Source organism: Hesperophylax consimilis, chromosome 24 (genome assembly GCF_061612785.1).
Source record: "Hesperophylax consimilis isolate HC1 chromosome 24, BYU_Hcon_1.0, whole genome shotgun sequence".
Classification (NCBI taxonomy): Eukaryota; Metazoa; Arthropoda; class Insecta; order Trichoptera; family Limnephilidae; genus Hesperophylax; species Hesperophylax consimilis.
Genome location: NC_142859.1, coordinates 22,377,761 through 22,403,026, shown reverse-complemented (window position 1 = coordinate 22,403,026; position 25,266 = coordinate 22,377,761). Strand labels below are relative to the sequence as shown.

Genomic DNA, 25,266 nt, shown 5'->3' with positions numbered 1-25,266 from the left:
ACTCAACCGTTTTGCATTCCGTGTGTCTGTAAATTTGTGTGTACATTCTGTTTCCGGTTCAAGATAGTGGCAGTTATCGTCGTGTTTATTTAATAGACTCTAGCCTAAAGCGGGTGTTTTTCGCGATTAGCGCATAAATATATCGCTTTCCTAAAATTGACACAATTTCTAAACCAAATAATATTTTCGAAATTTTTGAAATTTTCAATGAAATCATATATGACATTTGATCATCAAAAATAAATTATAATTGCTTTGATTTCATCATAATTTCACCACATTTCAAAGCTGAATATAAAAACCTGATATTAATTCAGTAAATAGCATTCAATATTCAATATATGACATTTGATCATCAAAAATAAATTATAATTGCTTTGATTACATCATAATTTCACCACATTTCAAAGCTGAATATAAAAACCTGATATTAATTCAGTAAATAGCATTCAATATTCAATATTTGAAAATTCCAAGTAAAAGATAACATGTTTATTCATATCATATAGTTACACAATAAATAATAATATATATTTGCCATGCCTGCAATTTTACAATCGCTGGATGTGTGAAATCTGATCCCGTAAATTGAACAGTGTCGCCTAAGGTCGAACGCGCACACTCAATAACTTATATGTTTAATTGCTTGTTGTCAAAAAAAGAGTCTTTTGCGGTTGCCTCGCCTAATTGAAGAGCCTATTTCACTTATGAATCATAGTATTTCACGCTGATAACAAACCCGTATAATGCCGTTTCCCGCCAAAAACCGACAGTCGACAAAAACGGCATTTGCCGTGTCCCGCAGTTGACAGACTGTCCGCGAAAAACGGCAAAGGCCCGTGTCCCGACGACAATGTGTTAAGGCGATGCACTACGTCGTGTAATATTTTAAATTGAGCCGCTATCGATAACAACCCTTACGTTGATAGCGATAAGGTTTAAATTTCCGCTTAACACCATCCGCCAGTTTTGATTTATGCAAGAAAAAAACATGGCCAAAAAATGCCTTTTATTTTATTTTGTGGATGTTCAGGCATAAATATTTTTTTTCCGATAATATTATAAATAACTTAATTTGCCACATTATACAATAAAATCATTACCGAAAATGGGTTCGTAAGTAGGAGATTTTGAACTTTAAAGCAGTTTTCATAGGCCTATACATTATTTTTTTCTGGGCTTATAAAAAGACTTATATAAAAAGTACTCAATTATTTCAAAGGTCAAGATGTATTCTACTTGCAGTATTTAATTAAAGCATCTGAAACATTTCTAGGCGACCAAATTTTCAAAAAAAAACACATGATTTTGCATTACTACGTATGGCATCGCCTAACTTTTTTTTCAATTTTATGGTACCTTAGAAAATTAGAAACATCCTATTTTGGACAAGTTGTTCAAATTGTGAGCTATTCAAATTTGAAACCTTTTTCTATTGAGTATTCAATACAATGGAAATTACAACAGGTCGAAAAGTTGCTGCAATAGCTCAGTGGTTACAGCAGTAGCCCAGTTAAGGAAAGATCAAGGCATTCGATTGCCGGTAACAGCTGTAACTTTTTGCCTGTATGATTTTTTAATGAGCAAAATTTGATAATTTAATTATAGCCACCTGTAGTACTGGAACAATGGATATTCCAACCTGGGGAATGAAAGTGGAGATGATGAAACTAATTGCTTGTTTAGAACAATGGATATTCCAAACTGGGGAATGAAAGTTGGGATGATGAAACTAATCGCTTGTTTAGAACAATGGATATTCCAACCTGGGGAATGAAAGTGTAGATGATGAAACTAATTGCTTGTTTAGAACAATGGATATTCCAAACTGGGGAATGAAAGTTGGGATGATGAAACTAATCGCTTGTTTAGAACAATGGATATTCCAACCTGGGGAATGAAAGTGTAGATGATTAAACTAATTGCTTGTTTAGAACAATAGATATTCCAAACTGGGGAATGAAAGTTGGGATGATGAAACTAATTGCCTGTTTCGAACAATGCTTACTCACCAGGCCTACACTGAGAGTATAATGACATTCTTTAATTCAATTTTCAGGTGCTCAACGCTATCCGATGATTGCTCTAAGAAAGATGTACTTAAATTTAACATCTCTTCAACGTACCCACTGATTCATGAAAAAGTTTTAAAGCTGATGTGCTCATTTCTCAATTATAAAAGGTAAGACATTTAATATTAGATTCAGTAAGGAAGCGACAGCAAATCCATTCAAATTATGCGCCATATATACATCTATGTTTGCAGCAAAAAATCGTTTTAAAATCTTAACTGGGGGTGGCAGTAAAAAGCCTATGGCGACAGCCGGTAGTAAGTCAAGACAAGTTGGCCATTATTTAATTGAAACTAACGGTTTGTGCGATCGGCGCTTAGTACATTTGTTTGTTATTATGTTGTAACCAGTGGCGGCTCGTGCCAATAAAAATGTGCGGTGAAAAAATGAAGACAATGTTGGTATTCGAAGTATGATACAGTTAAAAGTGACCGAGGGGGATAGGGTCCCATTAGCTCAGTTGGTAGAGCAGTGTCCCGGAAAGACAAGGGTCCTGGGTTCGAGTCCTAGATGTGACCGTATCCTTTTCTGATTTTTCTGTTTCAGATTTTCGTTTAGAAATCACTAATATTGTCTTCAATATTTTGCTATTTTTTTAATATTAGCACTCTCCCAAAAGTCACGAGCCGCCACTGGTTGTAACAAGTCCGGAATTTTAAATTATAAAATTTTAAATATTGTACTATTTTTAACCCATCGGCGTATCTACCGCGAAGATTGGGAGTGCACTTTTTTCGCATCGGCATATTGCCCGCCCCGTTGGTGCGACTAAAACTTTTCCCACACACTTGGATAGTTCACAGTAAAATTATAACCTTTATAAAAGCATTAAAAGTGTTTCATTTGGGGAAATATGGGGTGCAATACTGCACAGTAATAATCCTTCTAAAGTATGCACAGATGTCACAAATAAAAATTAGTATGCCGATGGGTTAAGCAATAATTATTAGCCTGAGACACTGGTATAAATTGAAAAAAACTTCCAAGGTAAAAATACATTCCGCCTACAGAAATTGAACCTGCAGCCTTCTGATCAGGTCAGGTGCTCTACCAATTGCGCTACGTTGGCTTATTCATGCTGTTGTTGCATAAAAAACCTCGTCTCTTAAACATTAGTTAAAATGATTTTTTTCCTTTATGTTTTTTCGTACAATTAAATTGATTGAAATACCTAAAAAATGGTGTTTATCAATTGAAAATACTTTGGATATAATACACCTCGGGCTCGGAGGCAGCCCTGGAACCGCTACTCGCACTGTAGGCCATTTCTGATAACCCGCGCTGACTCACTCTATTGTTCAAGATTCACGAGAAAATATCGCACTGATGCATTGTTGTGTTACACTTCCTTATCACTATTGTTCTCACATACACTTCTAGATCACGTCGGGGTCACCACTTTGGAGGCGTACGTGCAGTACGCTTAGGATAGGTATGTGTGTGGGAGGAAGTGCGGAGCAATAATGTGAACACGTCTGCTACGAAGCTAGTGCGTTTATTAACTGAAGCAGGCAGTACAGGGTAACAGGCAATGTTGAGGCGAGGGGAGCGGAGCGTGACTGCTGTTTTTCCGCACAAGGGATCAATTGTAAATTACAATTTTTTTATTTCAGGTTACACGGCACCGAAAAAGAGAAGACATTGTATCAAGACATGAATTTATCACAATTTGTTGACAGACTGCTGCAGAAAAGAGCTGTTGTATTTCTTGGGAGGGGTGACTTTTATTTGCTACTTTCCGGTGACAGAGGGTAAGAAATAGATTCAAGCTTTAATTACACTGACGCAAACAAAATTAATTTGTTTCACTTTTTAACGCATACTTACGTGATTTGGAAAGTCAAGCCCATCTCGTGGCTCACATATACTTGGTGTGTGGTCGACCGGCACCACGAGATTCAAATTAAAATTACGCAGGTGAAATAGTTCACAACATACGTTTCAAACAGATTTTACCGGTAGAGTTAATTTGTTCGTTTTTGTACAGCTCATATTTACGGCTCGGTGATCTGTTTGATGGATTCCCTTGTCTTAAGAAACGGATGGAAATCCTTAGGGCACAGGTGTCAGGTAGGTATGCTGTATTTGTTCTACCGGTATTACAATGGAAGATGCTCCGAGGAGTTAGCGTCATTGATCCTTTCGGCACTTGTTCATAGTCGGGAAACACACCAAACGCTTGCCCAACAAATGTAGATTGTAGACATTTGTGACATGAAAACGGGTCACTAAGGACGGGTTGTTTCGGAGAATTTGAACAATTCTTCAAATTTCAAAGTTAATTTTCAGGTTCTGTGAAAGATTTTTTCAAGTTCTGTTTTTATTTCAGTTCTGTCAAGCAACTACCCTATGCTGATATAATAACAGAACTTGAATAGGACTTTCACAGAACCCGGAAATCAAGGTTGAAATTTGATGATTTGTTCAAATCCTCCGAAACAACCCGTCCTTAGACAACTTGTTCTTGAGTTTGACAGCTCGGCTGTAGAACGATTTGCCGGCCTTTGTGTTCCCTTCCTCTCCTCAAAAATACCCTCCACACAGCATCCACAAAGATGACATAGGTCCTGAGAGAAATTATTTTCCCCAGGGCCTACTGTGTAGAGTTAAAGTAAAAAAAAAAATATATATTTAATTATTTATGCGCCCAAAAAGGCTTTTACATAAAATTGATACATGGTGCAGTGTACATAGGAGAATATCTGTATTATATAGGAAACCAGTGGGCCCGGGCAGAGGTTGTCCTGCCACAGACCGCCTTCTATGTAGACCGCATTTTATGTAGACCGCATTTTATGCAGACTGCCTTTTATCTGTGGTCGAATATTTTATGCATTTGACATACATAGAATACATGCGCAAGCCACATCCATTGTAGATATTGTTATGTTACGTTTCATTTGATATCGATCATTTCAGCAGATTGTAATTATTGTTGAGTACAATAGAAAATAAGTAAAAATGCGACGGGTACCTTTCTATCCTCTTAAAACTGCCTTAAAGTATGTCTTTCACAGTTTGAAAGATTGCCGTACGATTACGATCCATAGAAAACACTTTCGATATACATTTTTTTATTCATCTCATATTCAAGTATAATAAATAAAATAAAATTTAGTTTTTAGTCAATTTAGAAATAAATTCTTAATTAATAATAAATAAAAGTTAAATGTTATGAATGAGGTAAATAAAGATTGATTCTTAAGTCTAAACAATATTGTTGTTTTAAATTATAGTAATGAATTTTAATTTAACCGCCCTATCTCTACGAACGTACGTAATACGGCTGCAATATTATCACCTGAACGCAACAAGCTGTATCTCGTACGCTAAGGTAAAAAAAAACTATACCGAAAACCACAAAATGTATGTGATACGTTAGTACACGTCAAGTTTGTTCCTGCGTCATCCTGTTTAGTAAGTATTTTCGTCTCTCCCATACAAGTTACGTCGCTAGTCGGTGTTCTCTACGCAAGTGGCGCAGTTTTTATAACAATATTATTACGTTACGTGTTTTTTAGTGGACTTTATGTGAATGTATGTCTATTTATTAGTGACTTTTTTATACCGTTTATGTACTTTTTTTTTTGTGTTCGAATATGTCAAGTGAGAGTGAATATGAAAATATTACACCTCCGGAAGTGAGACCACTGTAAGTGAGGATTTTTCTACTTCAGCGAAGTCGAAGACGTTCCTGCAAGTGCTCAGGAGTGGGTGGATATAAATTCTGAAGGAGATGTTTTGCAACCACCATTTGAATTTACATCGACATCTGGCTTTCCGGAAGCAGTAAATAATTGTAAAGATGAATATGAATCATTCAACTACTTTTTTGATGAAAAACTGATGCAACTGATAGTGGATCAAACAAATATATTTGCTGAGCAATTTAGCAGTTCTACTTCACATTCTTCAATAAGCCATGTAAGTTCGTGGCATCCAACAACAATCAACGAAATGAGAATATTTTTTGCAATCATTTTAGTGCAAAGTGTGGTAAAGAAACCAGTAGAGAAGATGTGCTGGTCCAAAAGTCCGATATTTGAGACTCCATTTTTTGCACGCACCCTTTCATACATGCGGTTTTTATTGCTAAAGAAATTTTGGCATCTTAGAAATAATGCTGAATACAATGAATCGACCCACCCCAATCCCAAACTGTACAAAATATGGCCTGTGTATCAATACTTGCAAAAAATATTTCAACAAGGGTATATATATATCCCCGAGAAAAATGTGACCATAGACAAAAGTTAGGTATACATATATGGTCTCTTTTTGACCAGAGCTACAAACATCTTCCAGTCTCCTCCCAAGTCTATGTCACTAATGAGACCATTGCTCAATACTGCCTGACAACAGACAATTTTTAAACGTCAACAGAATTAGCGGAGTTATTAGTTACAAATATAACCGACACATATGGAACACTAAGATTCAGACAAAAAGGAGTACCCAAAAATATTATTTTTCCTAAGAAGGTGGCTCGTGGATACACCAAAGCCTACAGAAAGGGGAAAATCATGGTGATGAGGTGGAGAGATAAAACAGATGTGTTTTTTCTCTCCACTGTCCATAGCTGCACGATGATGCAAACTGAATCGGGTAAACAATGCCCAACTGTAGCAAACGAATATAATTTTACGATGGGTGGAATAGATCGGGTTGATCAGCATTTGGCAATTCGCTCTGTCACCAGAAACGAGGGAAAAAAATATTACAAAAAAATGTTTTTCCATTACTGGAGCAAACACTCTGGAATGCATTTGTGTTGTACAAAAAAGGGTGGTGTTTCAAATAAGTCTACATTTAGTGAAAAGGAAATCTTTCAATATTTAGAAAATTACCACGCAACAGAGTTTTCATCTAAAGGAGGAAGACCATCTAGCAACCCAAACCCCTTACGTCTAATTGCTAGACATTTTATTGATGTAATTCCCCCACCGCAGGCAAACTGAATGCTGCAAGACGTTGCGCTGTTTGCTGCTCCATATTAAATGAAAGAGAGAACAAAGTGAGGAAGGAGCCAAGGTGTTACTGTCCTGACTGATGTGGAACTTTGCATCCCTTGTTTCTAAATTATCACAATTTTTTTTTTTTTTTTTTAAACGTATCCTTAAGGTTATGCTGACATTTAAGAGGTTAAATGATAAACAAATAATGTGAAAATTAAGCTGCGCATGGTGGATGTATAAGCTGATAAAATTTGTTGAGGTGTGCGGGTTAGCAAAATTTTTCATGAATGGCGTTGAACGTTGACGGCATCTAGCTATTATTTCCTATGGCTAGTTGTGAGAGGGGGGATATATTATATAAAAAATGATGACAAGCAGTGTTTAGTACTATGTTATTGGTTACGGTCATTCATTCACATTACCTCACACCTAAACCCCGCTCCTATCCCCAGGTGGGATATCTCCACACCTCAATTCAGTATTTAAGTACCTCATACAAAAAACTCGTTTTGTCATTGTGTCCAACACTTCTATTCTTGTGTGGAGTTAACCTTTCCTTATCTGTGGTGTGTATTTACTACTCATTGCTTCTAATAACTTTAATAACTCTATAAATGTAATAAATTCTGGCTTCAGATTTTAGGTATTCCTCCGTTATCCATTTATGCACTGAATTAAAAAATAATTTTTTACTGAGTTTTCAAATTCAATTAAAAATCAGAGATTTTTGTTAAAAATCGGAAACAAATACACCAATACAATCGACCGTGTGACACTGCTACGCGAAGAGTGTGCGAGGAAATGACACGCTATTGATGTCCCGCTTTAGTTCGCTATACGGGACCATGAGAAATCCACACGTCAGTTGTATTTTGATTTAGACCATTGATATCTACGACCGCATAGCTGTGTGTGTGTGTGCTAGCCGCCAGCCAGTCGGTCGCGGACCGTCGTTAGATGTGGACCCCTTGCACGGTTTTTTAGCATCTGCCGATGGTTTCTTCATGTTTTCTGCAATTAAATTACAATTATTATCACTTTTGATATAAAATATAATAAACATAAGCGATTAGCTATGAATATTCATATTTTTCCCATATTAAATTGCTTATTTTGAGATGTGTATTGACTACACAGCACCGGAACGCGTGGATTTTTTTATACAGTAAGGGAAAGGTTAATGTAAAAAATTAGAGTATTATAAAAGCCCATTATTTGGGCATATACAAAAAATTAAATAATAACATTTATATTATTGAAGAAGAAGATAATGGATGATCAAATGCCACAATTAATTGTTATTCTGTGACATGAATGGTGTATGGTATATTTATACCGTTGATATTCAATAAATAATACTAATAAATATAAACAAAACATGAAACAGTACAAGACACAGAAAAATTAGTTACAAGATGATATTGTAAAATATGAGATCGACAAATATGACGTTTAATAAATAGGTCCCAATGGTCAAGTTGGTTGAGACGCCTGTCCCGGTAAGGCAAGAGATCCTGGGTTCGATTCCTAGTTGTGACCGTTTCATTTTATTTTTCTGTTACTTGTTCTGTTTCATGTTTCGTTTAGATTTATTAGTATTATCTTTTTATTCAATGATACATAATATTGCATTGATAATATGACCTTCAAAATAATTTTAAAAGAAAAAGTTGTTCCTGAATAACATTTTTTTTTTCAGTTTTTTAGGCTGGGAAAAGATTGGCGGAAAGGAAGAAAGAGAGCCGCTTGTGTTACAAAATTGTTTGAGTTACGATGAAATGAAAATTTCAGCCCTACTGTATGTGACGGGTCATACTTTCTTCATCAACGATGGTTCAAGATACAATGAAGGTGTGGTTGAGACAAACACAAGCAAAATTGAAGAACTTGGTGTCATAATAGGTAAACTTACGTATAATTATTTTACAGGGTGCGGCAAAACTGACAAAACAGGCAGTACAGTTTTGAAGGGCTATTAAAATCAAACAGCGCCACTTATAGAAATGGGGTTTATTTTTATTGTTTTCGGTACATCATGCTGTTTTATGCTTCAAGTTCTGAAGATGACATCAGAAAGATGATGGCCCCCAGCAGCGATACATTGATGAAGGCTGTTTCTCTGAAGATGACATCAGAAAGATGATGGCCCCCAGCAGCGATACATTGATGAAGGCTGTTTCTCTGAAGATGACATCAGAAAGATGATGACCCCCAGCAGCGATACATTGATAAAGGCTGTTTCTCTGAAGATGACATCAGAAAGATGATGGCCCCCAGCAGCGATACTGATGATGAAGGCTGTTTCTCTGAAGATGACATCAGAAAGATGATGGCCCCCAGCAGCGATACATTGATGAAGGCTGTTTCTAAAGTTTTCAGCCACATTTTGGCACATCTCAACGGGTATAGCGGCGATCTCCTCCCGGATCAGGAAGAAGTCGCAAATTGTAGCCGGAAGGTCCGCTGGGTGTCGACAAAGGAATGGCCATTTTCAAGAAACGTGTGGACGGCTAAGCCCCGGTTGTCCGGACCAAACCATGGTAACAACTGAAAACGGCACGCCCCTCCTGACACAATGAGACCCACCACACGGGATGTACCGGCCTTTCAAAACTGCACCCTGTATTTTTTATGTTACTTCTTACTACAGTCTACTTCTCAACAGGGTGTCCGAGGGTAAAGTGCACTAATTTCGGGAGGTGATTCATTACATGATAAGAAATAGAAGTAAAAAAGATGAATTAATTTTTCAAAATACCATTGTTTTTTTCCCAAACATAAATATTCTATCCATAGAAGAGTATTTATTTTTACATACAAATAATAAAACTTTTAAAACATTGAAATTTGGAAAAAAATTATGTATTATTTTTACTTGTACTATAATGTAGAACGACCTCTCAAAGTAAGTGCACTTTACCCCCGGATACCTTGAATATTGTGGGAAACTAGGGGAACTTTCCGAATTGGTAGATGCTCTCAGTATCGCCCTGTTGAATAACAACCATTCAGAATCAAAACGGCCAGGTATTCCCCAACCTTCCTCCTCTCCATCTCCTTTCCTTTTCTACTCCTTCAGCCTCAACAACATATCCAAATAGGGGATTCCATAGTCCCTCTGGCTCTCTTGTGTGGTATACACTTAAATATAAATAAAAAAAATAAGAAAAACCATGCACTTCTTCAGAACGATACGAAACTTCCCCAACTTACATCACTTGAAAATGGTTTATTTTTCACTCTGTCAATCTATTATTGAGTATGGTATCATAGCGTGGGGAGGTGGAACTTCATCTGCACTAGACCCAATCATAAGGGCACAGAAAACTATTATAAAAATAATTCTTAGGCTTCCTCTAATTACTGACTCGAACTTGATGTTCGGCAGACATACGCAAAAACAATACTCACTCACCTATACACAAATATACATACATACTACGAAAAAAGATCTAATACTCGCTGTACTCGAAGCAATAACAAAGACTTACTTCAAATTCCTGTAACGCACACTACTTTTGGACAACGAAATTTTAGATATCTTGCGACTAGACTTTATAACATTCTTCCTGATAAAATAAAAACATGTCATTCACAAAAAAATTTCAAAGATAGCGTAAAAATTTGGATTAAAAGTAATGATAGGGCCTTTACCGGTGCACTCATCCAAATTCGCAGTCATTGATGCAACCTAATTATTGTATGTATTTTCATATAATTGTAGGTATATTATTAGGACTAGAAACGAACTTGGTATATGATGTATTGATATTGATGCTACCTAACTATTGAGTGTTCATATTTTTATATAATTGTAGGTACGAACCACTGGAACGATTTCGGTCGAAAAATCGACCACTTTTATTTTTCTGCGATTGATATCGGTCCAAAAATGGACCGATTTTTCTACCATTCGTAAAATATTTATTGTAATTATTTAAAACGTTTATATGGCCAGCTACTTGTTTTATCGAATAGCAGATAATATATTCTCTTTGTCTATGAACTTATCCGTTGTCTTTGAAGTGTTATTTAACGAGTTTTCGCGGTTTTTTTATGGCGTCCTGTCAAAAACATAATTATAAATTTTCAACATTCACGAAATTTTGGACTCTTCCTAAAATGCCGTAAGTAATTAATTTATTGGGTTTTTAACGCATAATTATATATCTGTGTAATCATGATTGACTTATCTATCTTTGAAATGCGTTTTTAATTCGTTTGTTTGTATTATATTGTTTTGGTTGAAGTTTTTGTGTAAGATTACGTCAACTGAAGACGTCATCTGTTTTTGATTTACAATAATGTCTTAAATACTGCACTCGCGCATTTGAAATATAGATATTCCATCACAGTGATTCAAAACAAAGAGATATATATAAGTTTTATTTGAATTGGTTCATTATTAATACAGATATTTGCTAACCAATTATTTTAAGTCATATGTCAAAAAGTTGACTCTTTTTCACATGTAAAATGGTGTAAAGCCTTCGTCACACAATAAAAATTTAGTAATTTAGTTGTATAATTAATTAATTTGTTTACTTTTACCAAATTTGTGCAGAAACAGCTGTCGTCCAGGGAAAGGGATCACTCCACGACCCAATAATCATTTTCAAATTTTATATTAGTGCAATATTTAACAAAATTTAAACATTTTACATTACTTACATTAAGTGTTTTCAATTTAAAATATATAGAGTGGTGCTGACTGCAAGAGGTGGCAGAGGAAGAAGGAGAGGTGGAGTACGAGCTGGTGCCGGACTACCTGCACGTGGACGTCAACGCAGAGCTGCAATTGCAGCCTCGTCTGGAGTGTTAGTATTTTTTAATGTTTTTTTATGAAAGTACTTTGCTGTGGCCGTTGAACTCATCATATATTTGTATTTATTTAAACAGCGACCCTGCTTTGCTACTGGTGCGAGAGGATCGCGTCAAGGCCCTAAAGGCTGTTAGGGCCCTGCCTGCTTCCTTCCGGCTAGAGCTGGAAAGCCGAAAATTCAAGAAGCAGGCGGCGCGCATTTTGCTCCCTACCGCACCTCCAAGAAAAACTAAACAAAAGTAAGCAATCGTATTTAGATGCTTGATACAATATTATTGTTTTTTCCTGACAGCGTTCCACTCTTACAGTGAGAGTTGGTAAGATCAGCGCTCTGTGCATTTGGCACATTCAGTGCATATTTTACAGAGTTCTAATTTTACTGTTTATTTACATACTGTACTTACTGTTTCACACGTGAATGAGAACAATTTATATGATTTATGTAAATGTTTTCAGAATTCCATCTCCGGAGAGAACAACGTGTCCCTTTTCACAAGGGACGCCTTCACCGTTGCCACGACCCGTACCACCACCGTGGATGTCCACACCCAATCAACGGCTCCCAATGCACCAATTATGCCTATCCGTGCAGCATCTATCGTGCCGGCTATCACAGCGAGCTGTGGGTGGACGTGCCATTCTACGAAAAATTGTCGGCGTTTGGGAACGGTGAGTTTATTTTTTTAAATGTCAAACCAGGGGCTCAATATAAAATCAATTATCTATATTTTATATTGATATCCCTAGCACAGTTTCACTGTTGGTATATTGGCAGGAAATAGGCATAGTACTTAAAAATTCCACATAACAAACATACAAAATGTATTGTTGTTATGACGTGGATGCATCATTACACATCTTTTTTTTCTGTAACGGGTATTGCAGAGTGAGAAATAAGACATGCCGAACTTCTTTGCGAGGATTACATTTGATTCACCGGCTTCTAAACGGTGTAATACAGCATTTTTTTCTTAAATTGAAAAAACACTTTCGCTTCACGGGACTCATTGTGTCGAGCTTCCTAGTCAAAAGCGAGGCTGTATTGGTAGTTGGTCACTTTAAACGGATACGTTTTCCTACTAAAAGCTATGAAACCTTACTAGAGTTTACATTATCGTCACTTAAAACAGTAGACCGTTAAATGCAAAGTCATTATATCCAAATTCTACTGTAAATTTGTGTTTTCTTTTATTTCAGAGTCAGACATGGGCAGAAACAGTAACGTGGACGAGGCAGCTGTACTAGAAGAGTCTGTACTTGGAAACCGTGAGTTATAAAACTAACTAACTTACCTTCACGCCATTTCGGTAGGCAGAGAGGATGAACCACCATGCAACTCGATCTTGGCACACACACTCTTTTCTTCATTCCATACCTACCTGACTGTGCTATTCTGACTCCTGACATTGCCCGCCTCAAGTATTTGATTAACTTTTTATTTATTTTTTTATATGAATACCTCACAAGAGCCTTTTTCATCAACCACAATTTAAATACTAACGCAGACCCGTGAAAAATCATTAGATATATACTTTTTTATGTGCTTACCGCACATGAGTATCAATTGCTCCCAACCGTATGGAGCCAGTGAGACTATGGCATCCCCAATCGGGGTATGTTGTGAGGCTGAAGGTAGCGGGTAGGGGAAGGAGGTGTGGAAGAGGGAGGTGGAAAAGTTCCTGGCTATTCAGAACTGGTCACCAAACACGGCTAAAGCCATTTCAAGCAACGTTTCAATTCTGAATGGGGTCTTACACCAGGGCGATACTATGGGTATCTTCCACTCTGGAACGTGCCGCAAATATAACATATATTATTTTTAATGAATTTTGTGTGAAAATAACACTAATTATTCAAATATAATTTATTTGATTTGATCCCGCGACCATCGTATTGCGAGTCAAAAGCCGTACCAGAGGCAGTGGGTTATCGTAATATAGACACATTAAATTAATTTGGGTTTTCTGTTGTTTCAGAAATGGATATGGACAGATCGAGCGACGATATGACGAAGCGAGCGACGTCGACCACGAAGAGAGCGATGAGGATACCTTCTGCATGCCACCAATACCTTATCATAATATTATCAACGTTTCACCTAACTCCCATAGACTTTAGTAGACAAGACCAGTAACAATAGATAGTGAGGCAATGCGTTCGATTCTGCCGCCTGAAGGTTACTCTTTCGATTGGTCTAATGATATCTTACGGGATAAGGGAGACTTTCACAGGCACGCCAAGACCAACTTTTAATAGCGACGAAATGGGCAAACCTTTCTTAAAATCTTTGATGCAGATTTCGTTGAACTGATCGCGAGAGAGACCAACAGGTATGCAGATCAATCAGACTTACAAACCTCAACTCGTACTAGACTATAACAAGGTAATGGGGGGGGGTTGACCGAAAAGATCAGCTTTTGTCAGGCTTCCCCATTGAACGACAGCGAAACCTGGTCTGGTACAAGAAGCTTTTCAGGATACTACTAAGCGTTTCGGTGCAGAATGCGTATATATTGTACCGCTCAAAGCTCCGCAAGGAAAATAAACGCATTTTGTACCGAAACTTCAGGAGTGAGGTTGCGGATGAACTCCTTCTGCTGTTCTGTCGTAGTCAAATTGACACGACTGTGCGGACCATTGGCCTAATAGCTGAAGGAAAGACTCTGCGACCTATCCTGAAAGGCAACCACTTCGTGGTCCGTAGCGGGAAAAAGGTGAAATGTGCGTGGTGCAGCATAAATAACATTTTCAAAAGGACCCTTACAAAGTGTGATGTGGCATTATGCTATGATTGCATGAAGCCATATCACACTACAATATAGATTTGCTGAGGGTTTTTTTTTATTTAATTTTTTTCTTTTTTGGTTTTTTAGTTATGAAATTAAAATTTATAAATTTAATTAAATTTGTTTGAACATCAATTATGATGGCCTGGATGGTTGGACTTAATCATTTCTTTCCGCATACTCACGTCTCATGTTATGTTGTCCTCAAAGGTTCTATATGATAAGGTTCGGTGGACATTTAATATGTATATTTCAATTCTGATCATTGAAATATGCATGAACAAATGCACAGGTATTCTAATTTTTCCCTGTTTATTGTACACATTAAATAACTCGTTTTATTTTTATGTCTTAATTATATTTTGTCAATTTTTCTGTAAAGAGGCTTTTCCAGATCTAGTCACTAAACATAACTTAGCCAATTCAAGCAATGTTCAATTCTGAATGGTGGTCCCTCACCAGAGCGATACTCAGAATCTCACTCTATAGCGAGGCACAATGATATTATTATGTATTGATTTTCTTAAATTATGAATAAACCAATAAACTGAATACATTTTTATTATGACAAAGTGTGTAAACAATGTTTAAATCAATATACTGCTCTTTCATTGTAACCATACAACTGTAATATTGATTTAAAAGGATATAAGGGCTTAATAAATAAATCAATTATTGGTTCCATCAATTATTTTCCATCCCCCATTTTTTTCGATACCTTTGCGTTTAGATATAAAATTATCACTATGATTTTATTTGCCATTCTACGGTCATACAAAGGTTTGATATATATATACAAATTTATCATCATTTTACATATTCCGATTTAACCTATGTAGATTGACCTTAAGGTAGCTGTCAGAAGTGATTTTTCGTCAAATATTGGTGAATTTCATCAACTTTCAAAGTATCCCCCTGAAATATTGGCAATGTTTATATCTATGATATATATCTCACTTTAAGCCTTATTTCCTCGTTTTGCACGTAATATAAAAACATGGTTACAAATCTCCAGTTCTAATTTACAATTATTTAAAAAGTAGCACCATGATTTTGACATCGTGAAATAGGCTCTCTGTATAATTCATCAAATGAATAAAATAAAGCCAACACGGCGACTATGCTTATTAATACTTGTAGACAGTTAATGTATCTTCCTAACGTTATACCAGTTTTTGTGGTAAATTTATTACATAGCATAATACAGTGATTTCAATTTTGACGCGTCACGCACTCAAATTTTACAAAATTATTTTCTGACCAAACTTTTGAAGAGATCTTAACATGCAAAAAAATATTTTTCTATTACATTCTTGCATCTGTGATTATCAAACAGGCCATAGAGAACATAAAAACGTAGAAAATATTCTATAAAGATTTTTAAAACTGCCACTGGCGGCAATTTCAAATCACAAAAACGCAAATTTCGCGCATTTATAAAGTTTAAGATTTTTTAATAATTTATCTATCAATTCTAAAAATATAGAATAATTATTAAAATATAGGTGAATTCATTGGCTGTATAGCACTACAATCAGTTTTATGTCTCCGTATTAAAATTCGGAGGTTTGATTTTTTTAATGTTGGCGGAAAATATTCAAAATCGTCGCCAAAAAACCGCGAGCAATCGGAGAAAAAAGTTTTTTGACGCGCGATCGTTCGAGTGGTTATAGTACTATAAATAAACTTGGTAGATAGCTGCCTCAACACAGGCTAAGCCTAGTGAGGCGGGCTATGATAAACCTTAACATATAACTACATTAACATTTCTATTATTTACATTTATTTTACCTACTGTTTATATATTAATTTCCATTGATAAAATTATATACTCTTCTAATTTATAAACCAATGTACACAAAACAGTCTTACATGTATTTCTATAGTTATAGTTTGAAAATTTGTCACAATAAAGATATTTATTATTATTATTATAAAGCCTACTCTGAAAATTATTTATATTTTATTCTTCAGGTCTTATTGGGACAAGGTTCGAAAAGAAAAACCTGATGGAGTCTCAGGAAATACTGATAAACAAAGGACAAAATACAATGAAGAATGGTAATGGTGTTCAAAAATCTACAAACAATGATTATGACTCTAAATGGTTTTGGAAACAAATATGGGCTGAGTTTTACGATGTTAGTAAACAAATTATTATTTACATTATTTTTTTATATTTCATATATGTTATAAAATAAGTAAAAGGCTGATCTTTATGCTGTAGTAGTTGAAGTAAGAGAATGTTACCCTTAATAATAATTGGATAATTTGTCGTTTTTGTGAAAAATCACCTCACGGGTGCTGTGATCGCAATAGGCGAATCAAGAGTGGACAATTAATTGTGAACTTGGAAGTTGACACAACTATGGTTGGAGATGGTGAACATGGAGTAAGGAAGGAATCCGACTCACCCCTTTGGTGTTCTTCAAAGATGTTGATGGTTGGTTTCACTCACAGGAGATATGCTTCCATAACATCCAGGTTGGATACGAAAGACACTGAGGGAACCGAATATATTCACTGCACAGGCCTTCTACCCTGAGTTGAAATCAATAAAAGCTCTGATCACAAATAGATGTTCATCAAACAGGCTCCATCAATAAACTGGTTTGACAGTCGCTTTTATTGTTGTAAAATGTCAAACACACACGTGGGTATAGTCAGACAATGACAGGTACTTGTAGGTAAAACAGGATGGGAAAAATTGCAAGGACAATGTTAATGGAAGATTAATAGTTGCGTCAGCAGGTGCTGTACAATTTACTGTGAGTTCCTAGGCTCTTGTCTAATTTTATTATTTTTAAAAAGATATAGAAAAACATACTTACCAGGCCGGTCACTTTAAATAAACACACTTTTACTAAAAAGTTTACGACTTTGTACGCAAAGGATACTATTCTAAAAAAAATGGACATTGATTTTACATTTGCTTTATATTCATTGATTTTACATTTGCCTCCATTATTATTGACCAGCTGACGTGTACCAGGTGTTGCCTGGGGACTAATAAATAGTTTAGGGTAAAGTTTTGAGATTGTGAGGCCTTTTTAAGATATACAATTCCGTAGTACATTATTTTGATGTAGCTCATAAGGTTTAGCCAACGTTAGCAATGTAAGCACCCGAAAATATTTTTTTTCCACCTGATTACAAAAAAATATTTTTTTCTACTTTTTATAAATATAATATGCATGTATTATATATATAAACCTTCCGGAAGAAACTCTCTAAATGATAGTGAAAACCCTTTAAAACTAGATTGCAAAGTTTAGAAGAACGAAGCTCACAAGCAGATAGCGACTTTATTTTATACCATTTAGAGAAATTACATTTATTAGAAGATTAGGCATAGTGGAGTTGATATTTATTTTTAAAGAATACACAGTTTAGGACTCTAGGACTGAAGAATTATTATGAATTACCTTAACCTCTTGTTCGCCAGCCTATTCTTAAGGATACTATTAAAATGGTGACCGGGTATATCATCAAAATGACAATTCAACACACCTACAAAAAGTGGTATAAAGTCATGAAAAGTGATGAAACAAAAACTAGGTTAATTAGGTTACATAGGTAACTATTAAACTTAGTTTTCGTTTCATCACTTTTAATGACTCTATATCACTTTTTAAAGATGTGTTGAATTTTCATTTTGATGAAATATCAGGGTACCTAACATAATTTCTCTGAATACAACTAGTTATTCTGGTGAAACTACTTGTGGTAGATTATGCACCATTTTTGTAAATATGTAAACCATATCAGGTAAGACAGTACAATTTACAAAAATAACATTTTGCAAAATACAGGTAAGTTATTATGAAAATAGAATCAGCTGACGCACGGCGAAAACTTTTCCTTCGGCGATAAAGAAGTAAAACATGAATTAATTCAATAACCAGGTGTCTTGTTCTGCATCAAAATTACCTTTGCAAGAGTGGTAAATACTCTCAGTATCACCCTGATGAAAGACCGCTATCCAAAATCGAAATGGGTTTAGCCGTGTTTGGTGACCAGATCTGAAAAGTCAGGTACCTTCTTCCTCTCCATTCAGCCTCACAACCATAGAATAAACAAAAATACAAGAAATGCGACGTGGACATGTTTCGCAATCCAAAAGTCTGACCATTCTGATCTCAGATTTCGAATACAGTACCCACTTATAAAGTAATCACAATAGAAGTTTTCACACTTAAGAAGTATTTTTTCGGTCCCTTGAAGATTGAAATGCCAAAATTGCAAAAATAATCTTTTATGAGGTTTTCTCAGTTTTGAAGTTTTTCAGCTCCCTTCCACAACTTTATAAGGGAATTTCACTGTACCTACAAAAATTTGTATCATCATCATTAACCTTTAGATACCTGAAGGTAAAAATAATGTATCACCTGAAAGGGGGTTACTAGGGTCCCCCATATATAGCGGGGCGATCGTGCCTCTTAACTTCTTGATCGCTGTTGGTAAATTTACATTGTGAGCCAGATGATTCTTTTTTCGTAATAACTTACTTATTTTTTTGGAATTTTTTTTTGTATAATATACCATCTGGCCAGATATTGTGTTTATATATTTATAAAAATAGTAAATAATCTACCATAAGTAGTTTCCCCAGAATAACTAGTTATATTCAAAGAACAATTTTTAAAAAATATCCTTCGGTATTTTGATTAATAAAAATTACCAAACTACAGCTACCCAAATTTTAGTAGCTTTCGCTCAAGGAAATATTAGCAGTGCTACCTAAATTTGATGTATTAATTGAGTGGATAGAGTACAACTTAAATATTGCACAAAACTCTTGTTTGGGGGGAGTGTATTCCCCCTTTGGTTCAAGAGGGATAATAAATTAAGATCTTGTGAGATAGAGCGCGTGCTAAATAGTTTATTTTAATTGGAACCAAATGATACTCAGTGACTACAGTGGGATTCTTTCAACACAACATGGAAGACACCTCTATTTTATATTATCTTTTCAATGCTCACAACATACCCCGATTGGAGGTGTTATAGTCCCACTGGCCTTGGATAGTTGGGACTCTTGTACGGTATTCACATAAAAAATATATTATTTTTTGCTTACAGGAACCAAGATTAACCTACGATGAAGCTTTGCAAATTTACCGACAAGAAGCCTCTAACTCTGATGAAATCAATCCCAGGGACTTTCACACAAAGAGATTTGTTTTTCTCAACGATATACTGTTTGACAATGCGACCTACGCAAAACACATCTCTATAGCTTTTGATTGTGCATTACTGGAGGCCAATCAGAGAGCTTTGAAACAAGGAAAAATGGCATATCTACATGTTGTTGGAATAGGTAAATTCTGGTATTTACAATAAACGTCCTTTCTACAACTCATTCTTCAGTTCTGCCGGCCTCTCTTACAACATGGGTCTCGAGACCCAGTTCACTCCTCAAAAAGACCCTCCACCTTGCACAGGGCCTCCTGTGTGGAATTAATGTAAAAATATATTTCGATGTCCTCCGTGGTCGAGGTGTATGGTCCTCGATTATATATCCAGAGGTTGCGGGTTCAAATCTCAGCATGCGAAAATATGTAAATTGAATTTAATTAATTTGACTGTGAATCCAGAAATTCTGAAGTGTTTTTATTTTTCAATTATTTTATTTATATATTTATTCACGCCTTGAAGGCTTTTACACTTATACTTTGTTATAGGTAAGTTGTTCAGGAGTACAATAACAGCCTTACTAAAAACGTGGTGAAAATTTAATACAATTTATAAACAACTGTGTATGTGAGAACCTTACTAATTGAAACGTAAAATAGAAACTGACATAAAATAGTTCATGGAAAACAAATACATTGCTTATCTAGATATGGCCAAAGAGGGTTGTTCATCTGTTGTGTAAACTTGAAATAATAATAATTTCTCAATGAATTTCAGAATTTTTCCAAGGAATTTTAAGGACGGGTTGGGTTGTTTCGGAGAATTTGAACAATTCTTCAAATTTCAAAGTTAATATTCAAGTTCTGTGAAAGTTCTTATTTAAGGAAGTCCTTTTATTAAGGATAAGAAAACTGTCATTTCACTTTTTTATCTCATACATACAATTAAAAATTATGATAATATGTAGTTCCCAGAGAATAACCAACAAAATCAGACATTTTGGAGCCATTTTGGCACAATATAAACTTAAATTTTTTTGAATTTGTATTTTCTTACATACCCATAAGGCGGTCACCGGGTGTGTCATCAAAATAACAATTCAACACACCTCCAAAAAGTGATATAAAGTCATGAAAAGTGATGAAACAAAAACTAAGTTAAATAGGTTACATAGGTAACTATTAAACCTAGTTTTTGTTTCATCACTTTTAATGACTCTATATCACTTTTTGGATGTGTGTTGAATTTTTGTTTTTATGAAATATCATGGAACCGCATAAGGCATTTATATCATTAAAAAACATTACTTTCATGGAAGTTTTATTAAATTCACATAGGTAAAAGTCAATTAAGAAATAATATGTACAAAATAACCTCACTTTTCCGATAAAACGAAACTACAGTTAACCCGCGGTAATCCGACAAACGTTTTGCAAGGCGGTGTCGGATGATCGAATTTGTCAGTCTATAGAGTACTACCACCGACTCCTTGTAGCCAGGAACTTTTTTGAAAAGGAGTATGTACCTTGTAATCTGAAAAATTACATACTATAAAAATGGTAATATCAAATCTATTTACATAGTATATGACATGGGACTGAATCAAACAACACAATAGATAGCATAGGGCTTATTATAAAATTAAATTAATTGTGGAATACGCCGTAGTCACTTTCCAAGCTACTAAAAGATTCATTACAAGTTAGGCGGTCCAGTATCTAAATTTTTTCTATTGTCAATATTTTATGCTTCCACTTTTGGATGTTAGTATGTCGGATTATAGGGGGTGCCGGATTAGACAGGGGTCGATTACCGCGGGTCAATTGTATATTCATAATATGACATTATTATCAGACAAAATATGACATTATTAATGGATGAAAAGTAACACAAATGATAGTAAATATATTTAATTATACTTATATAATAGTGAATTGATCATTAGAATAGAAATTATGAACAACAATTTGATTTTAATCAAACATCAGAAATAACAAAATTAAAACTGTCATTTTCCACAAAACTAACATGCATGGCGCATGCGTAAAAGTGCGCATGCGCATGCACTTGGTCTGCCAAAATGCAATGGTGTCGGATTTTCACAACGCTGTTAAGGCGATGCCATACGTAGTAATGCAAAATCATGTGTTTTTGGTTTTAAAATTTGGTCGCCTAGAAATGTTTCAGATGCTTTAATTAAATACTGCGAGTAGAATACATCTTGGTCTTTGAAATAATCGAGTATTTTTTAAGTCTTTTTATAAGCCCAGAAAAAAATAGTGTAAAGGCCTATGAAAACTGCTTTAAAGTTCAAAATCTCTTCTTACGAACCCATTTTCGGTAATAGTTTTATTGTATAATGTGGCGAATTAAGTTATTTATAAAATGATCGAAAAACATTTGAATATTTGTGCCTGAATATCCACAAAATAAAATAAAAGGCACTTTTTGGCCATGTTTTTTTCTAGCATAAATCAAAGCAGATGGATGGTGTTAAGCGGGAATTTAAACCTTATCGCCATCTACGTAAGGGTTGTTATTGATAGCGGCTCAATTTAAAATATTACACGACGTAGTGCATCACCTTAAGAGACATTTTTTATTAGTAATAATTAGAAATGGAAATTGTATAGTCTTTGTACAATGTGTAACAAAAACACCTTTTAACGGCTGTGAAGTGATTTTTTTACTAGTAAGGTTGTAAGTATATACTAAATAACACAAAAAACTGAGCATGAACGATATAAGCAGGTACAATTCATGTTGTTATAGAGAGTTCTGTTGTACAAAGTTAATGTATTTTATATATTCTAGGTTTGGGCGTCTGGAAAGCTTTCATGCATCAAAACTCAGTGTTTGTGAAAACATTCTTGGAAAGGATACGAATCCTATCTCAACAACTGTACCAGATTTCAGATGTTCATTTCGCTTATATTAGAGATATCCCCGCAGGTATTTTTCACTTAAACATTATTAAGTACATCGAAGCCGTTTGAAATTCATTAAATGTGTTGGTACAGTCAGTGGCACAGTATGAAAAACAGTGACTTGATTGATAGCAAAAAAACTTACCACGGACTAGGCTAAGTTACTGACTTTAGCTGATATTGGTTGGGATTGCCTTTTCAAACAACCGCTCCGTTTGATGCATATTACAAGCCATTATATAAATTTTCCATATGTTTTTGATTGCACAAAATAAAGTCAATATGGTATGATAATTATTTTGTGTGTAAAGTTGTACTAATTAATAGAGGTACCAACAGATGGCATTGATTGCTACAATTGTGATTTGTACCGAAAGGCAAGCTTTTTGAGACCCTAACACGAATGAGATGTTCCTTTAATGAGCATCGCGCACACATGTACAATTTTTGTGTCTACTGAAGACAGAAAATTTAATTAATTTTTTTTTTTTTTTTATAAGTAGCACACAGACATAGGAATTAATAGACGAGAAGATAATGGCGAGGGGTAAAATCAACTGTTGAAGAACGAAGGGCGTAAGGCTGACTGTGATTCGTCAATAAATCAATCTGACAGTAAATAGGCATCTCGCATTATAATATCACCATTTACTTCTTAAAAGTAAAATCTGCTTTTGAATGAATAGACATTTTTACATGGGAGCGCAAATTACTCGCCACGTTATGAACAAATTTGCGAAGTCCAAATTCGGCAAAAAAATTCAGTTCTATTTTCAGAGTCGAATATTTCGTTTGTATTTAGTTAAGACACTTTTATAAATGTTCATAATTTACTTCCCAGCAACCAACCAGCTTTGTGTTTCGCGTCCAGACGTTTCTCGATGTGATAGTATATGTTTCTAAAACTGATCTATATTATACGATGTGAATATGCTTAAAATAAAGTAAAATAATGCTTATATATGGAATGTAATACGACAATTGGGTTTATTCTCTTTTTCACATCTATTTTTACAAGTTTTCATAGTACAAGTCAACATTTTGCCGTGTTATTTCGTAAAATGAACCGATGATGCCTCGACCATAGTTCGCACAAGAATGATGACGTCACGTTTTCAAATTTCACTTGAGGCCATACGCGAGCACAGCCGGTTCCAATGGAACCGGTATGGGGAGTGGGGATAATACGCTTTTAATCACTTAGGGCAGGTCTACTAATATTCATATGTCTATGAAGTAGCATTATTTTGTTTACATAATATTAATTGATCTTTTAATGTATATTTTTTTGTGCATTATTACATTCTTTACTAATGTAAGGCTCGTTAATATAAGAAAGAAAAAAAAACTGTACTTACAGTGATATATACAAAATACAGAAAGGAATGCATAAAACTAAAATGTTAAGACAAGGGAAAACAATGTTTTGAATATGATGTGTGCGTCCATTTTGTATACTTAGTTCCTGCCTTTGGCACGAATCTATGGTACGCCCCTGGGTACAGTAGCACCATTTTAAAGAGATTCTTGCTTGTGTAGTGGTGTGCCGTTTTGTAGGACTACTGCTTGCTAAGAGGGGACTGTGGGCGGGTGTTCCAAACTATTTCGAACATTGAATAGATAGATTTTGAATCAGTTTCAACCGCCATGTTTGCTCATTGTTAGTTCTCTTTTTGACCATTTACAGAGAACTGTATCAGCATATTTTGAAGAAATTTTTGCATACATTTACAGAAAACTGTTTTACCGACATTGTTCACTTTAGTTTCATAAAAAAATCTCCTTCAATATCACTAGGTATGTACTTTTTGAATTGTTTGGTTTCAGAGATCCTTCCTTTTGTTGGGGTTTTCATCAACATTGAATCTCATCGCTCAGGTAGGAAACAATTTATTTTCTGGTGAACTTTACCACTTAAACTTACACTTTTTTAACTTATGTTTTTTTTATAGGTGGAATAAAAGTTCACTTATCAGATAGAGAGCCTTCATCAAAACTGATAGGGGTTTCAAACCAAGGAAAACTATTAGTGGAAACTTATGCATGGGATGGAAATGCTCATCCTGGAAACGAATTTTGGTAAAATTGCACCATTCAATACTGTAAATCTTACATGTGTCATAGATGCTTAAAGATAATAAAAAAGGCAGATGGGTCATGAACCATTATCGTATAACATCGTTCACCCATAATACTATAAATCACATCTAGGCACAGTGGCGTCTCCCCTTTTTTTTTACCTACACACCAAATGCGTAACTTTCATTGGCCTCCACCTCTTTGATATATTTTTACCACTTTATTATAAAACGTCAATTTCTCATCGGCTGTTATTTATTTTGCATACTATCATAAAAATCAATCAAAAAATATTTTTTTTTATTTATGTAAAAAAACTCACTCCCCAGAGCACGGCCAGCATTACGTAACTTACTTCCGTAAAGGTTAATGCTTTTGAACGAGTCACGCTCGTGCGCTAAATGCGTTCCAATTTCTGCTAGCCCGATTGACGCTCGCCGGTTTCGACTCGCAGCATTCTATTTTTAGCTAACACGAGTAAGGCTCGTC

At 35.1% G+C, this 25,266-nt stretch overlaps 2 protein-coding genes across 4 annotated transcripts in view; both read left to right on the top strand.

Moving 5' to 3' along the window:
* Positions 1 to 25,266, top strand: part of LOC149412096 (ADP-ribosylarginine hydrolase CG2909-like) — a 63,822-nt gene that overhangs the window by 36,404 nt on the left and 2,152 nt on the right. For all 3 annotated transcript variants that reach the window (XM_089646412.1, XM_089646411.1, XM_089646413.1), the window contains 8 exons: positions 2,060 to 2,182; positions 3,686 to 3,823; positions 8,727 to 8,929; positions 16,610 to 16,776; positions 19,718 to 19,955; positions 22,586 to 22,723; positions 24,526 to 24,576; positions 24,651 to 24,777. In XM_089646412.1, the coding sequence (XP_089502538.1) occupies positions 2,060 to 2,182; positions 3,686 to 3,823; positions 8,727 to 8,929; positions 16,610 to 16,776; positions 19,718 to 19,955; positions 22,586 to 22,723; positions 24,526 to 24,576; positions 24,651 to 24,777 (1,185 nt within the window). The remainder of the gene's footprint in view (positions 1 to 2,059; positions 2,183 to 3,685; positions 3,824 to 8,726; positions 8,930 to 16,609; positions 16,777 to 19,717; positions 19,956 to 22,585; positions 22,724 to 24,525; positions 24,577 to 24,650; positions 24,778 to 25,266) is intronic.
* On the top strand, positions 11,068 to 14,296 carry LOC149412097 (uncharacterized). The gene is made up of 6 exons (XM_089646414.1): positions 11,068 to 11,154; positions 11,728 to 11,844; positions 11,927 to 12,088; positions 12,306 to 12,518; positions 13,047 to 13,115; positions 13,826 to 14,296. Exons 1-5 carry the CDS (start codon positions 11,084 to 11,086, stop codon positions 13,069 to 13,071), a joined length of 588 nt encoding a protein of 195 aa, XP_089502540.1. The 5' UTR covers positions 11,068 to 11,083; the 3' UTR covers positions 13,072 to 13,115; positions 13,826 to 14,296.